This window comes from Pleurodeles waltl, chromosome 7, assembly GCF_031143425.1.
Source record: "Pleurodeles waltl isolate 20211129_DDA chromosome 7, aPleWal1.hap1.20221129, whole genome shotgun sequence".
In the NCBI taxonomy this organism is placed as follows: Eukaryota; Metazoa; Chordata; class Amphibia; order Caudata; family Salamandridae; genus Pleurodeles; species Pleurodeles waltl.
In genome coordinates, this window is record NC_090446.1 from 133180516 (window position 1) to 133196196 (window position 15681).

General features: G+C 44.3%; 1 protein-coding gene across 8 annotated transcripts in view; it reads right to left on the bottom strand.

Moving 5' to 3' along the window:
- Positions 1-9548: 9548 nt before the first annotated feature.
- Positions 9549-15681, bottom strand: part of BCL2L1 (BCL2 like 1) — a 142811-nt gene continuing 136678 nt past the window's right edge. For all 8 annotated transcript variants that reach the window (XM_069243359.1, XM_069243352.1, XM_069243353.1 and 5 more), the window contains exon 3: positions 9549-10686. In XM_069243359.1, the coding sequence (XP_069099460.1) occupies positions 10549-10686 (138 nt within the window). In that variant the 3' untranslated portion in view covers positions 9549-10548. The remainder of the gene's footprint in view (positions 10687-15681) is intronic.

Below are 15681 nucleotides of genomic sequence, written 5' to 3' on the forward strand. Positions count from 1 at the left end.
TCTTCTACTTTGGCTGCAGACTTGGATGATTTACAGCTCTTTCAACACGCTCCCAACCCCCACAGACTTGGGCACACCTGTGATCCTCTTTTTTTCAATCTTGCCTTTTTAGTGACTGTCCCTCTCCTCCTGCTTACCTGGTCTGATCATTTTGCCATTCATTTTCTGTTCCCTATGACAAGTCGCTCATCAGTCATGTATCTGCTCATGTTGTATGGGCACGACAGTGGGCAAAAGTTACCCCCTCTAAATTCAGCTACACACTAGTTACCATCTGACCCATTTTGGATAGTTGTGTCGATATGGCCAATTCACAACTGGTCAACTGGTTTCGCGGAGCATTAGATCAAATAGCTCCCTTTTTTTCCAGATACTATTGGCTGACAATGACATTTTAGAGTTAAAAAAGAACTGTAAGCACATTGAGCACCTTTGGAGCAGAGTCTATGAGCCAACTGGTAAAGCTGACTATATTGCAGGTCTTAAATTTTACCATGGTTGCATCAGTCAAGTTTGTTGTGACTTTTATAAAAAATTAAATTCAAGATGCCCAAAACTCTTCCTGCGAAATTTTCACCGTCAAGTCACTTTCCTTGCTGTCTCTAGTCTCAGTCTGTACTTCGTCATCAGAGGGCTGTAATGCCTTAGCTCAAATTTTTCTGAAGAGATGGCAGATATTTATGTCTCCTTTCCTGCAAAGGCCAGAGACACCCCTCGTTTAAGTATCAGGTTCAATCATCTTCATGGCAGCTCTAGGCTGATGAAGTTTAAGCCCATCGAACCTAAAGACTTGACCCTGCTCCATGTTTTGGTTTCCTGGAGGTGGAAGCACGCCATGGCGGTCCCACTCTGTAAAAAGCCTTTAACGACCCCTACCAAACCCGAAAACTATTGGAGACTCACTGCTTCCACTTTTCTCGAAGATCACAGAGAAACGTGTCAATAAGCAGCTTTCTAGCTTCAATAGGAACCATGATCTGCTTCACAGGACTCTGTGGATTTTACTCCCTTTTTATAGAACAGAGTCAGCCTTGCTGCTCGCTACAGAATCAATCCATCACATTTTGGATGCTGGTGATTCTGCAGCATTAATATTGCTGGATCTCAGTGCCGCAATCGACACTGTGTTCCATAACCTCTTGACTGAATGGCTCTGGAACTGCGGCATAGGTCATAAAGCTCTGAGGTGGGTTGCTTCTTTGCAGAAGGAACACACCTTTCAGGTGTCTCAAAAACCTTTTCAGTCAAACGTGCTTCCTCTGTAGCACGGAGTACCGCAGGGTTTTTCCTTGAGCCTTGCCTTTTTAATATTTGCGTGCGTCCCTTATCTCAGGTGATCGAATGCTATAGGCTTACCATCATCTCATATGATGATAACACTCATCTCCTCATCACGCTTTCACAGAACTCCTCCCATATGACCTCCACTCTTTCCTGTGGCTTGCAGAGGTTACCAAGGGGATGGACTTGAACTGTCTCAAGCTAAGTGATGGGAAGATCGAGGTACTGACCTTAGGTAAATCCTCCTGACATCTGGTTCACTGCATGGTGGCCGAACAATTTGGACCCATTACCCTTTCCCAAGGCTAAGGTCAAGAATTTGGGCATTTAGTTTAATGAGAAGCTTTCTTTTGACAACCAAATCCCTGCACTTGCAGGAATATGTTTTGGGCTGCTCAAGACTCTAAAGAAAATATTCAGCTTCTTGCCAGAGTGGACAAAAAACACAGTGGTTCACGCCCAGATTATGTCCAGGTTGGACTACAGTAATGTTCTGTACCTCGGGTGTCACAGTCTCACGTGAACAGACTCGGAGTGCAAAACGCTGCGGCATACCTTCTCTTGAATCGGTATGCCTCTATCATAGCCGCGCTCGAGAAGTTGCATTGGCTCCCGCTGAAGCAGAGATCCTCTTCCAAAGCCCTATGCTACTGCTATAAAGCATTTAACAACTAAGGCCCACGGTACCTCCGACCTCTTATCAAACTATACGTACCATCTAGGAACCTAAGATCCACAGATGCAGTGCTGGCTAGTATTCCCACGATGAAGAGAGCTTGCGCTGGTGGCAGCTCCTTCAGCTACTTGATGCACAAACTGTGGAACTCTCTTCCCCTTTCAGTCAGTCAAGCCCTGTCCGAATCTCTCTTTTAGAAAAAAAAGCATATAACTTAGCTATTTAGATCCTGCTGACATGAAGATAACTGAAATGTTCTGGTCTAGCAGGACTCTGGACCTTAGCGCAAGGACACTTTATTTTGAAGTAACTATGTGCTCTATAAAATCCATATTATTATTTGTCACCTGGCACACTGCACTCTTAGAATGAATAATGCCATCAGTCCCAACAGACACAAGAATTGCAGAACTGGAATAGTTGTCGGAGCTAGAAACATCAGAATCATATCCAGATTAGTTGCAATGCTCAGAGTAAAGGGCTTCATACAGGTCGTATATAGCACCGCACTTATGAAGGCCAGCCTCTATGTGGAGATAACCTGCAGCTCCTGGGCACTGGACACTGATGGTGAAGGCCAAGTTGCACACAAGGATCCTGGTGCACTGAGAAGGATCACAGATTACTAAAGAGGACCCAGCTTTCACCAGTTAGTTGTCCAATTGTGGAAATGTGTAGACTGCTACATGCCAGCACCTCAGTGAACACTTCTAATGCAGTCATCAGACCAAATGGCCATTCTATTCAGCCGGGCAAAAGCCCTAGTCTCCAAGATAAAGACATGTGCCAAGAGCACATTCTATAGGGAGAGAAGGGGGCAGTTGAGTGGGGAGGACAAGAAAAGAAGTGTGTTTTCCTTTTGGAGCTGAAAGATCCAGAAAACTCTTGCCACCCATCTTCCTATGGGTGGAAAAATAATAGCTCCCGACCCTATTAGATTAAGGTGACGTTAAAAGGCAAAGATGTTTTGAGACAGCAGAGCCAGAACACCGAACTGGAGCGGCTGTTGCGGATATCCCCTAGATCCAGCCGTGCTAGAAAGGAGCACTACACCTGCTTGCGATTTTGCATCGGTTGCCATAGTTTCTGCTGATAGGAATATTGCACCCTGAAACTTCCTTTACTTTTTAAACTGTTTCACGGGGAAGGCTAGGTCCATCACTGTCAAACCTGGGGGGACTTGGCTTTCTCACCAAGGAGAAGTTAGCCATCGAAAGCCATATCCATTAAAGTTACTTGGACATCTCTCAAGATGTCACTTCCAATCATGGTTGCACAGGGTAAAGGCCATGACAGCTGAACAAGCGCCCTTATTAATGGAGTCCGTCCACACTTATAGGTTTGTTTAAATGTATTGTTGACCAGATCCAAAAATGGCTTTTTGCCTGTAGTCAGAACTGTGAATGACAGACTGATAAACGCAATTTTCACTAGCTTCTCTCTTGCATGAGCATAATGGTAAAGAAGGAGCATGACATTAGCCCATTCAGAGAGCCAAACTGTTGAGGAAAAGTATTTTCAGACCTCAGAGTCAAGCCTTTTAGACTCCCAGACTGGAGGAAGCGCTAAAAAATGAATTAGGTTACATTTAGCAGAATTACCAGCTCCTCCAGAGAATGGAATCAAGACAAAAACCTTTGGGTAGAAAGGTGCTAGTCTGTGAAATCCTGAGAATGGTCTGTGGACTGCTGGGTCAGAAAAGGGCTTCTTGCAGCCAATCAAAACAAGATCCAAGAGCACGTTGTTAAAATGAAACAGCAGCTCTGGCACTGCTGAATGGCGCGACAAGACTGCAGTCAAAATGTTGGACCTTGCATCAGTGGCAGGCAAGGACAATTCCAAAGCCTCTGTAGCTTTCAGTACCACTGAGGTGAACGAACCGGCAACCTCTCCAGGAGGCCAAGAGGAGCGAGGGTATATCTTTGTGGAACCATATTAGGATCAACTAGCGTTTTACTTGTCCAGGAAAAGGCCAGCGTCACTTTTGTATGAGGAATTGATGTTATCACCCTCCGCGTCATCATCCACTGTGTGGCTGTAGTCCTTGTGTAGCACAGCTGGAGCACCAGAATCTAATCTGATAAATTTCTCCATCTGGACCTTAGGGAGGAGCGTTGCTCTATTTTCTTCATGGAAACGGGCATTACTTGTGTCTTTCGCTGCTCTGATAATAGTCTCCAGCTTCAAGCGTGGAAGCATCTGCTTTGGCCTTGGAATGTATTTGCTTCTTCAATGGTGTCTCAGAGGCATGAGGCATTAGAGTAGGAGCCATTGAAATAATTAAACCCACAGACATGGGACCACCCATTGGGAGTTTCCAAAGAGAGCCAGGAGTCATCCTGATTATGTCAAGCATGGCCTGATGTAAGACCTTGACTTGTGTGAGGTTGGTATAAGGGGTCCACAGATGCAGCCAGGAACTCCAGTTCATCTTCTTTAATATCATAACGGCTCCAACAATGAGCAAAAGATGAGGCTACAGGAACAGCATTGACTCTCCCAACAATCATGAAAGTAGAAACATTTCCTCCTTCCTGTGGCACTATAGGTTTTTTTTGTAGGATGTGTTTCACATCAGAAAAAAAATACGGAAACGGGGCAGACTCTGGTTATACAAAATGCATCAATTGTGCTTTGTAGCTCTTATGGTCTACCATTTGTGTGTGTTCAACAGCTCACAAGTAGAAGGGTCTTCGTAAGTAAAGCATATCCCTCACATACCTCGCCGGACACCTATACTGGTGTAGGGCACTAGAGGGAGACTGTCTCAACCTTTTGAAACAGGGGATCAAGTCAGAGACCTATTTACAGTTTTAATGAATTTAGAGTGGGAACGTTGATCAACCTAGGATGCTCGGAGTCTTTTGAGTGAGGTTTCAATGCAGGAGCTCGTCTGCAGCGCTATGTGAACGGCATCAGGCGTGAACAGCCTGGCAATTTTCCTCCAGGAAAGTACTTCCATGTAAATGAGCCTGGCGTTCCCGCTACTGAAAGGACAGCAAAGGGCTAAGGGCCAGATGTAGCAAAGGGTTTTTCCCATTCTGTGTCAATGGGAAAATGCGTTCGTACATATGGCCCTAAGTAACAGGCAAAACTATATGCTGGTGGTGCTGGCTTGGATACCATCTAGTCTTGTTCTGTGTCGGCTCTTTCTGGGATATAAAGAGAGATGATCGCCAGCACAGATACTCAAGAACTCACCAGATGCCCATTCCCAGACACAGGTACTGTCATCAGCCCACCACTCTTTGCTGCTCGTAATGAACACTATATGAATTATGTTGTGAAAAGCATGCCTAGCAGAGTGGGGTGGGGGGGATGGATTCTTAACTATTCAATCGAAATGAAAAACAAAATCCAAAAACGGAAGCCCTGGAGACAACAATCCACATATGCTTCTGAGGGTGAAAAACACCAACTGGTTGGCTGTTGGTCCTGCATTTGTGGTGCATAAACCTAGATTCTTTGAAAGGGGCTGCATTCTTTGAAGAAATACATTTTACGGATCTGCCTGCCAGCAGAGACATTGGCAAATAGTTTAGAAATACTGAGAGCATGAAAGTCATTGGACTGCTCGCACCGCCTCTGCTGATGGTTCAGTTATGTAGTCACAGCTCACATTCCTCACCTTACCCATAAAATGAGCATGGGCCTGCAAAACTTGTGACTGCTCGTGTGTTTTTCCAGAGTAACCTCCCTTATTGCGATTTTAAAAATAAAGGCATCAAAAAATTGCATTACTAGATCAGGAGTCTTGTGATGCTTGGTTCTAAACCATACACCGCCGATTCAAAAGCTTTCTCAAATTATTTTTTAATTATTTTTTTTAAAGAGTTGAAATTTCGTTAAGAAAACATGGGCGTCAAGCCTCCAAAACAAAGACGTGCCAAAATCGTTTTCAGATTAATAACATAAAGAATCTTCTTCACTGTCATAATATTAATTTGCATCTTTTCCCACTTCCTGGTGCAGAAGCCTTACGATTAGGCTATGGCTTAAATCAAACAGTTTTTTTGGTGTCAAAGGTTCTGCATTTTTTATTTCTGCAAATATCATGGTGTGTGGATGGCACCTCAGGTGTCGTCTTCAGAGCCTAATGGTCTGTCTGTATGTTAAACTGAAGTTCTTCAGCGAGTGTTGCTTTTCCGTTTGTCTGCCTCGTGTTTCTCAGCAAAAAGCACCTTGTCATAAGTCCTCGAAGATCAAACTACTGTAAGAGTGGTGATCTTAAACTTGAGCTCAGTCTTCACTGTATACTGGTTTCTTGGTACCAAAAACATTTTCAACTTACAGCAGTTGTAAGCAAAACTGGTTCTAGGAGAGCATCCTCACATAGCAGCCCCGAAACATTTTCTCATTTTGTTGGTCAGTTTTAACAATCCCAAGCTCCTATCAGACGTAAGTAATGGAGCGCCTAACTGCTTTAGGTGCTCATGAGTTTGATTTTGCCCACAAGCACCACACAAGGATGCTTGATGAGGCAGTGTTAAGTGCTGAACAGTTACAGTGCATACAATTCAAGGGAACCCTTTTCATTATCAAAAACCTCTCTAGCACTTCAAATCCCCAGATCATGCCAATAAATGCAACTTTCTCATATGACAATTCTTTGGAACAATAGTCTTAAATAGGAACGTTGAGGTCCTATCTCTAGCTGTATATTGCGCCAAAGATATTTGGCAGTCATCCTTTGTGAACGACACAACGGAGGGGAAAAAGTATTTAAAGAAAATGGAGATACATGAGATTTTGTGGAGTATTAGTTGACATTGTGAGGGGGTTTGAGTACAAGCACTGCCATTGTTCGCGACCAAAGGAACATGTTGTGGAACACAAACGGCACCTTTTCTGCTAACAAGAACGATGAATAATGTGTAAATCTTTAACAGGTTTATGAAGCAGAAATAATGCCCATGTCGATCAGAAAGGTTTTACCTGTAAGCAGAAAAAAGGACATCCGGTGAAGCAAATACACCTGCTGCAAAACTCAACTTGAAGCAAAAATAATGAGGGTAAAGTCCTAGGATCAGCAATCTTTCTTCAGCGGATGGTAAATAAACTTTGGGGTCTACTGTGGTATATCTGGGGACTGTGGGCTGTCATCCTAACTAAAGAAGAGCTAGAGCAGCCCATGTATGGGTTTAAACAGCCCCCCCGAGCACTATTAATATTGTTTTCTTGTTAAGGGTGCATATGTTAACACACTATATATGTGCACACACACACACGCACACACATATATATATATATATACACACACACACTGAATTTTTATGGTTTCGTATGGGTAAAACCTAACTATAACGTCTTTGTAACCTTTGTTTTTTCCAAGTGAATTTATGGTTTTTTTTTCTATGTAAAGTAATAGGTAAAGACGACCCCCACCCCTGCATGCACCCAGCCGTGAGCGGCAGAGGGGTATGGTGTGTGAGGGGTGATTCTCTCCCCCCCCATTGGGCTATGGATCCACAGATCCATTGCAGATTTACACTGGGAGTCACGCTGTGTGCATCACTGGATCAGCTGACAGACCCCCAATTTTTTATTTATTTAAATAGACTTTTTTTTGTCCATGACGGGTCTCTTACAGACCCCTCTATATGTCCTATGGGATCAGGATACCTCTATCCTGACCCCTTATGTGTGCTTTTATTTATGGTTTTCTCCCCAGGAGCCCAGCCAAGAAACAAAATGGCAGCTGCACCTTTCCTTTCAGGTTGTGGCCAGCCAATCAGGGCCTTGCTTTACGCCCTGATCAGTGGATCCATGAAGGATATGTGTCCCTAGATATCTATACTTTTCTTGCTTTAATAACTCCCAAACTATGAACAGATTTACACAAAATTACAAAAAAGGGCTCTTTTTACATCAAGATCTAACTTTCTGCAAAATTTGATGTAGTTCCATTCAGCTGTTTGGCGGACTGTACCCATGTCTAAAAACAGCAAAATCCCCACAGACATTGTATGGAGAAAAGGTGTTTTGGGACATCCTCTTGTCAAACGGTGCCAAACTTATCAGCAACACAAAAAATGATTCATCTATGGGAAAAGCTGGTCCTAACTAAAACTACTTACTGGCAATCATAGATACTTTCAATAAGAAAGCATTAGACACATTATCAACACACACACATAGTGAGAGATGATACATAACTGGTAGCCCTCTAATACGATCCAATATTGCCTTTGCTGGTTTCTGGTGAATTCATAAAGCAAAAGGTCAAAGACAACGTTATTTGTAAATGTTGCCAGATCCCCAGGATGGCAACATAGCGCCACATAATCATTACACTAAGTATTTTTCACCCTGGTTGTGTTTTTTGGAGGTTACCACAAAAAGGTGATTTGTTTTCCACCCACAGGATAATGTTTACTAAAACGGTAAATCAGATTACTGGACAACACCGTTGGCTTATCTGTAGAAAAAAAGAAAACGTACTTAAGCAGTTAAATGCAGAAAAAAGTGTTATTTGCAGATAAAATAAATTGCAGTCAGTAGACGGCAGAAATACTACAGCTGTTCTCTGCAAGGAGCAGCTAGCAATGGCACTGACTGGATTTACAACATTTAGGTTGTGCTCAAATGTCATAAACCGAATGTTTATTACACAAGAGAGAGTGGTTATGCTCTTCACTATGGTCTGGCCCCATTACCCAAATGCACAGTCACTCTTAAAGACTAGTTAGACGGAAAGAAGTAAATCAAGCTGAGCTGAGACTGAGCCATCCACCATTTTCTCAAGAAAAGTTATAAACAGGCTGTGGAAACATGGTCTGCCTGTGAAACATGGTTTGTTATACCAATGTATTTTCTCAATACATGCACCCAAACGTGTGTATGACCCTTATGCAGCTAAGGAATCGAGACAGAATTGATTTTAATTATTATTATTATTTTTTTTAAAGGATAATGAGCGTAGTTTTACACAGCATTTACAAATGTTTTTGAAGCCTCGAAAATTGTGCCCGGAACTCACAGTTACTCTTGTATCACTGAAAATGTAGTTGTGGGAACTGCAAGAGGAAGAGGAAAAAGTAAATATTGTGCACAAAAGCCCCCAGTTCCATATGAAAAATGATACAAAGTGCGCTAGAGAAAAACATACCCAGTCATATGCAGCCAAGAGGAGGAACTAAAATGTGTAAAACCGGAAGTTGTGTGGGTCAGGGGAGGGGGCTGTTCTCGCTGCAGGTAGGCGCGTGCATGATAGACTTGTACCGGTGTTTCTGTCCAAGCACAATTGTGACTTGAATCTTGGTACTGGTACGAGCATCCTATTATTCACAAGGGAGGGGAATTTAAAAAAAAAAAAAAAAAAAACTACAGCTAGACCCAAATAAATAAAAACACTTATGCAGTGCATTATAGGAGAAACATCTACTACATGAAGTAAGTGATGCAAGCTATGTGGTCCTCCGTCGAGTAGTGTTATCCTTCGGGTCATAATGTATATAACAGCGGATTCATCCTGGAATAGGACTAATCCTGCAAATTCAGCAATAACCATCATGAGTGGACACCAATAACACATTTCAAAAACAAAGGCAACAATTCTAACCATGAAACGACACAAGAATCCACAAGGAAACATAGGACAGTTTTTTTTATTGGTGGATTGGACGGTTATCTTCACAATTACTTCTACAAATGTGCCCCAAACAAAAGGCCAGAACATGCAGGAGGTGGAAGAATCAGTGTCTTTCCCTCCCTTGAGGTCAGGAATTGTTTCCCTGCCAAGACTGCAAAGTAGAAACTGCTGCAACCTCTCACCCGACCCTCTGGGGTAAAGGAACTGGGTGAATGTCTCCTTCCACCTCACCCTGAAGCATAAGGGCAGAAGCCAAGAGGCCTTTAAGGAACTCAGAAGATTCTCCCACCGACAGGTGCCTCAGAGTTAAGTAGGGGCAACTCAGACTCCACGACTACAAAGCGTGATATGATGACAAACATCAAGGCCTTACAGTGACATTTGCCTGTCTGTAAACCTCTGGGTTTTGCTACAGGCCAATAAACCTCTACATAGCAGCAGAGACGTCTCTTCTTCCCTTTTACAAAGTGAGTGCAAGTTGTCCACTCCATAAGCTACACATATAAAGGAGTGTCGGCAAACACCAAACAAGGAGTAGAAGATACTTGGTGGGGAAGAGATATTGGCGGTCTTCGAAAGCACTCAGGCTGAAGCTATGCCATGTCTCATTGGGCCAATTGCTATAAAAGCACAAAATGGTAGAGAGCTCACTCCCCTGCGTCCCCTGAGTAGACGAATTCAGAGCAGCAATCTTTGCTTGGAAAAAAAAAAAAAAAAAAAAAAAAAAACACTATCCCCTAAAAGGACGAATCACCTTTCCAACTCTTTACAGCACATCACACATAACGTAGGAGAATATCTTAAAGATATAAAACAAGCATTCCAAATAGGTTAAAGGCTAACATTTATTTTCCATATGTTTGGTTAAACTCTCCCAGCTGTGGATCTGCTGTGTATAGAAGGTGTTCACGTGTGTGCAGGACCAAGGCACCAGAGTCGGCTGTCCCATGTGCTGGATCCAGAGTGCGTACGCCCATCATGAGTGGCAGACTGGCCCACTCTATCTGCGACTCAGATAGGAGCCAAGCAGGAGGGCTCCAGCAAGAGTAAACCCTGTCAGCAGCCACTTTCCGAATCTTTCCTGGCTCTTCCTGGCATCTGCTGCTGCGTCGTTGCCGTACATTTTCACAAAAGTGTCCTGTGAAGAGAAGAGCAAGGAGGTGAAAAACACAGGTCACTCCTGTTTTTACAGAGTACAAGTGAGGGTGGGTGGTGGGACAACACAAATGTTCCATTCAGCAGTGACAAACAGCCTCAGCGACCCCAACCTTGATTGTAAGTTAGTAAAACGCTACAAATGGTTCAAAAAAATGCCATTATACGTTTACACTTGCGTGCCTACTTTCTGTCATTTCTGCCTGTAGAGACATCATGAAGTCAACCCCCCGCCTTCACTCCATGTCCCTCCCTCAGAGATGCTCTCTAGGCTCAAAACCAGGCAACCTTTATATGAGGTGTTGTCCTATTTATTGGGCTGTGGCTCATACTCCTTTAGCAACCTGTGTTAGTTAGACGGTTCCATTCCTCAGTTACTGCCATTTTTCTATGAAAATTTGGTTGAGCGCTCACAGTTGACTGATCTGGCCCCAGCAGCTGACTGAACATTAGTCTTCTGCCAACTCAACTGCAGACCTGGCAAAGGGTTTCAGAAACTCTGCTTTAGGTCGAATGCCAACCTGTCACAAAGTTAAATAGCGACGTGTCACCACAACACCGTGTGGTGGAATACAGTGTTCTGCTGTGTTTAGAGTGAACAATGAGACGACCCTGAGAAGAATAATGTTCCTTGTGCTCTCCTGACCGGAGCATCAAGATCCTCATGTATCATATGTAGCCAATAGTGGTTGGGATCAGAAATGCAAAGAATCAAAACTTTAGTCAACAACAGAACGCTACTACACCTTGGAAGAATGTTCAAAGCCACTTCGGCCCCTCAAACAATCCCTCCCGCAGACAAGTGTCATCAGAGCCCAAGAGGGCTCGAAACACATTCGTAGTTCATTTCGCACACCACTGATTGTAGCTAAAAATGTTTGAATTATACGCAAATAAACTGTAGTAATGCCTATTTCAAGTACAAGAGCGACAAACCAAGCAAAATAAATTAAACAGTGTAGAGTGGATGTTTTTGGGGGCACAAATCAAAACTTATAAACTGGGCCAAGTCACCCTTACTCTTCATGCCAAGAACCGGCACTATGCACACCAAGTGTAACCTTTCTATTATGAAAGAAGAAATAAAGGATGGTCTAGACCAGTGGTTCCCAACCTGTGGTCCAGGGACCCCTGGGGGTCCGCGAAGTATCAGCAGGGGGTCCGTGACGTCTTAGAAAATGAAATAATATTAGAAGATTAAATCCCAAGCTTTCAGTAATGACTCAGTGGGGGGTCTCTGGATTTGAATTATGATCCAGTGGGGGTCCCCGGGTTCGAGTAATGATAAAGTCGGGGTCCACAAAAGGTTGGGAACCACTGGTCTAGACCAACCCAAAAACCGCCCGACACAACCCCATGATCATTGCAGCAAACAGTCTGGTAAGCAAAGGCTGTTAGGGTGAATGCCAAACTCATAAATGAAGCAAGCAATGAGCACATTCGTGCAACCATAAAAATAGCGAGCTTGAGTAAGATCTAAATTACCCCGGTGTTAACAGATGTCAACTAATTACTTTATCGCAACATCGAGTGAGGTCAGTTATCAGCACTTGTGTAGCACCCACGTCACTAGCAAGAAGAAGCAATTACATAGCTTTCTTAACGCTCTTTATGGGATCTTCCATCTAACCGCATATTTCACACTCTTAGAATATTCCCAGAAGCAGAATGGATACAGAGAATGTTTTTAGCAATACGTCTGTGCGCTAATAGGTGGAGCCATGTAGCTCTGCAGGGACTCTGTACTGCCCCAAAAATGGCAGTGGTGAGGGCATATAAGCACCACCCCTGCGCTCTGACATCAGTTTCTTAAATCTTTCTCCTTCTGCGCCCTCGGACGCAACTCACAAACTGCTGATGAAAGTGTGCAGGTTCATAATTTAGAACCTTATTATGATGTGCAGGTGTCCACTCATGAGAACAGGGAGGCAAGACAGCAGTGAGGAATCTGCAGCTGGAAAGAGTATTCACTAGAAAGAGCATTACCAAAGTAATTAATGTGTCCTCCTATTGATACTTGTATCTGTTCTACAGGTGACGAACTTGTGGTTACATTAGCAGTACTTCCCAAAAGGTCGAGGGCATGTTTAAATGGACTCGGCCCACTCGGTCCTGCAACAGTTTTTGGTCTAAGTTGCCTTTCCGTTAGATCTAACCATCAAAGCAGTTGTGCTCTGTGAACATATACAGCAGCGCCTACATTAGAGCCAGGCCGATGTCCAAAACCTGTGATCTTCGCCTCAATGCTGTTAAGGTGGCCTTAGCTCAGGTATATGGAGTCCACAGACTTTTAGGAAGCTATTTTTTGACCAACGTGTGACATATCATCGGGCGTTCAATTCAAGGAGGATGCATAAGGGCAGGAGTCCAGGAAGCCTGAGGCGTCCTCACCTAGGCCCGGGATTGAGACCGAAACATCAGAATCACATTCTGAAGCTCGCTGCAGCATGAAACGCCTTGATCGCCACAGTTTCCTGGACAGGCTAAATGGAGGGAATCCTCACAGGGTGGCTTAAAAACCATTGACAGCACCCTTTTCTCTCTTGCAGAGTATGGCACCTGCGCAATAGCACCCTGGGACATGAGAAGCATGGCTTACGGCATGAAGAATGCACAGTGATTCTCAGACAGATGCTCTTGTGTGGGAGAAATATATGGCAGGGAAAAGATGAAAGGCAGGGTGTGACCCCTTGATTAATCTGCAAAACCTACCTATCTCAAGTGACGCATCTCCAGCCAGGGAGGGAATAATGTAACTTGCATCCTTCCGACAGGCCCTGAACCTGTGAGAAAAAAACTAAAACAGCTTTGAAGCTGCTGCTGCAGCACGTAAGGAACAGTTGGAGGAATGCTAACCCTTGAGTTGCAGGATACCTCTGCTGCTACCGCAGTGTCTGCCTTGAAAGGATGGGGTCTGTTCCTCTAGTACCGCCGATGAAACTGCTTTACAGGAGACAACAGTCCCAAAGAGGCTGCTGTCACGTGACAAACTTTAAATCATTCTAGCACTCTAATGAGTCAGCCTTTTCGCCAAATAGCCTGGACCATCAATATAATATCCATCAAATACCCTTGTACGTCTCCTGAAAACCCAGTACATCTTATGTAGGTGTGACTTCAAAGCATGGCAATGCTGCCAATAGCACTTACTACGTGATCTATGGCTTCCAGGCAAGCACGGAGCTGCGTCCTGGCTATCTTGTATCGTTTGGGCCGCCGAGGTGGTCTGGGGTGGCTGGCAAAAGCTCGCTTGCCAGGTCCGACAAAGCATGGTTGTAGCTACCCAAAAGGCATACTGTATTGAGAGAGGGGAGGGATGGGCTGACCAACGCAAACACTTTCTTTCCAAAAGCGTTTCTCTGCTTACTCTACTCGGAGTAGTGGAGGGAAAATAATTTGGGTTGCCCTGATTAGCTGAAGCCTGAACTAGCAAGATTTCCCGTGTAGGATATCTAGTCAGGAAATCACGATAGTTGGCTCAGGTTTAGCCCACCTAGCTACAGGGCGACTAACCAGTGGAAACTAACATGGCGTAGCCAACATTCCCATCAAGGTGTCATTAAAGGCTTCAGCTAATTTCTAGAGTGGTTTGGATAAAGTTCACCCAAGTTGGAGAATTTCATGTAGTAAATTTGCATTCATCCCGATTGTAGACAACTGCAAGTCTAAGGCTTCGGCTGCCATTTGTACCACTCCTGCAAAGAGGTACTTACTTCCTTCAGTGGCCCTGGCGGCGAGTCTAGCTCCACCTAATGTAATTAGAGCGATCAAAACCACAAGACACCAGGGTTTTTTATTTTTTATTTTTATACTAACGCATAAGGGGAGCGGCCCCTTTGGTGAGGGCCACTCCCCAAGGGGGGCGAAATATTTTTAGGCCTTTTCTACCCCCCCACCCCCGGAGGCAGATCGGCCTAATATAATTAGGTGGATCTGCCGTGGGGGGGGGGGGGGGCAGAAACCTCTAGACACCAGGGATATATATATTTTTTTTATTTACTTTATGGTTTTATGTATGGGAAGCAACCTCTTAGACAAGGATCGCTCCCCTGGGGGGCAAATTGTATTTAGGCCATTTCCGCCCCCCTTGGGGGCAGATCGGCCTATTTTTGTTAGGTCAATCCTCTAGACACCATGGATTGGAGTGTGTGTGTTTGTTTGGGGGGGGGGGGGGGGGGGGCAGCCCCTTGGGCAAGGATCACTCCCCATGGGGACACATTACTGTTGGCCATAACTGCCCCCCTTGGCAGAAAGCCCACCAGAGACCAGGGAAGATTTATTTGTTCAAAATAAGAGGTTTGGGGTGGGCAGATTGGGCAATTACCCCTGATCCACACCCCGGGGGGGTGGGGGGGACAGAAAGTCTACTAGATGCCAGGGAATAAAGAATAAATAAAAAGAAAATAGTGGGGTGTATGGGCCTGGTTATGCCCCCACCCAAACTGAACAGTCATTCAGCTCTCCCCCGCACACTAAAATATCTTATCCCATGGCAAGCAAGAGGACATTTGATTTTTTTTTTTTTACATTTGGGCCATGAGAGCTTGGTAACTCTCAAAATCGTCCCACTTGGAATGGTGAGGGCTGCACTTTTTTTATGGGCAAGCACAAAGTCCATTCTGTAATCTCTCTTTGGGCTTGAAAGCACGCCCATGCCACGTCAGTCACTTATATTGGTTCGTGGGTTCGCCTTTTAAAATCCGCTTGCTTTCATTTGTGAAAGGCATGCTAGTGAAAGGCATGCATACGTCATGCCTTTTCCAGTGTTTAGTCCACCTACACAGCACCGGCAAAGTACCAAAAACATACGAGGCTCCAGGCTGAAAACATCATGTCCGGACTACTTTATCTGTTTATTTTCCACGCAGCTCGATCGCGCTGCATTTTACATAGCGCGATCGCACTGTGTTTTTTTTTGCTTTACAACGCTAATAACTCTAACTCAAACAAATGTGAGATCCGTTGCATTGAAAATGCT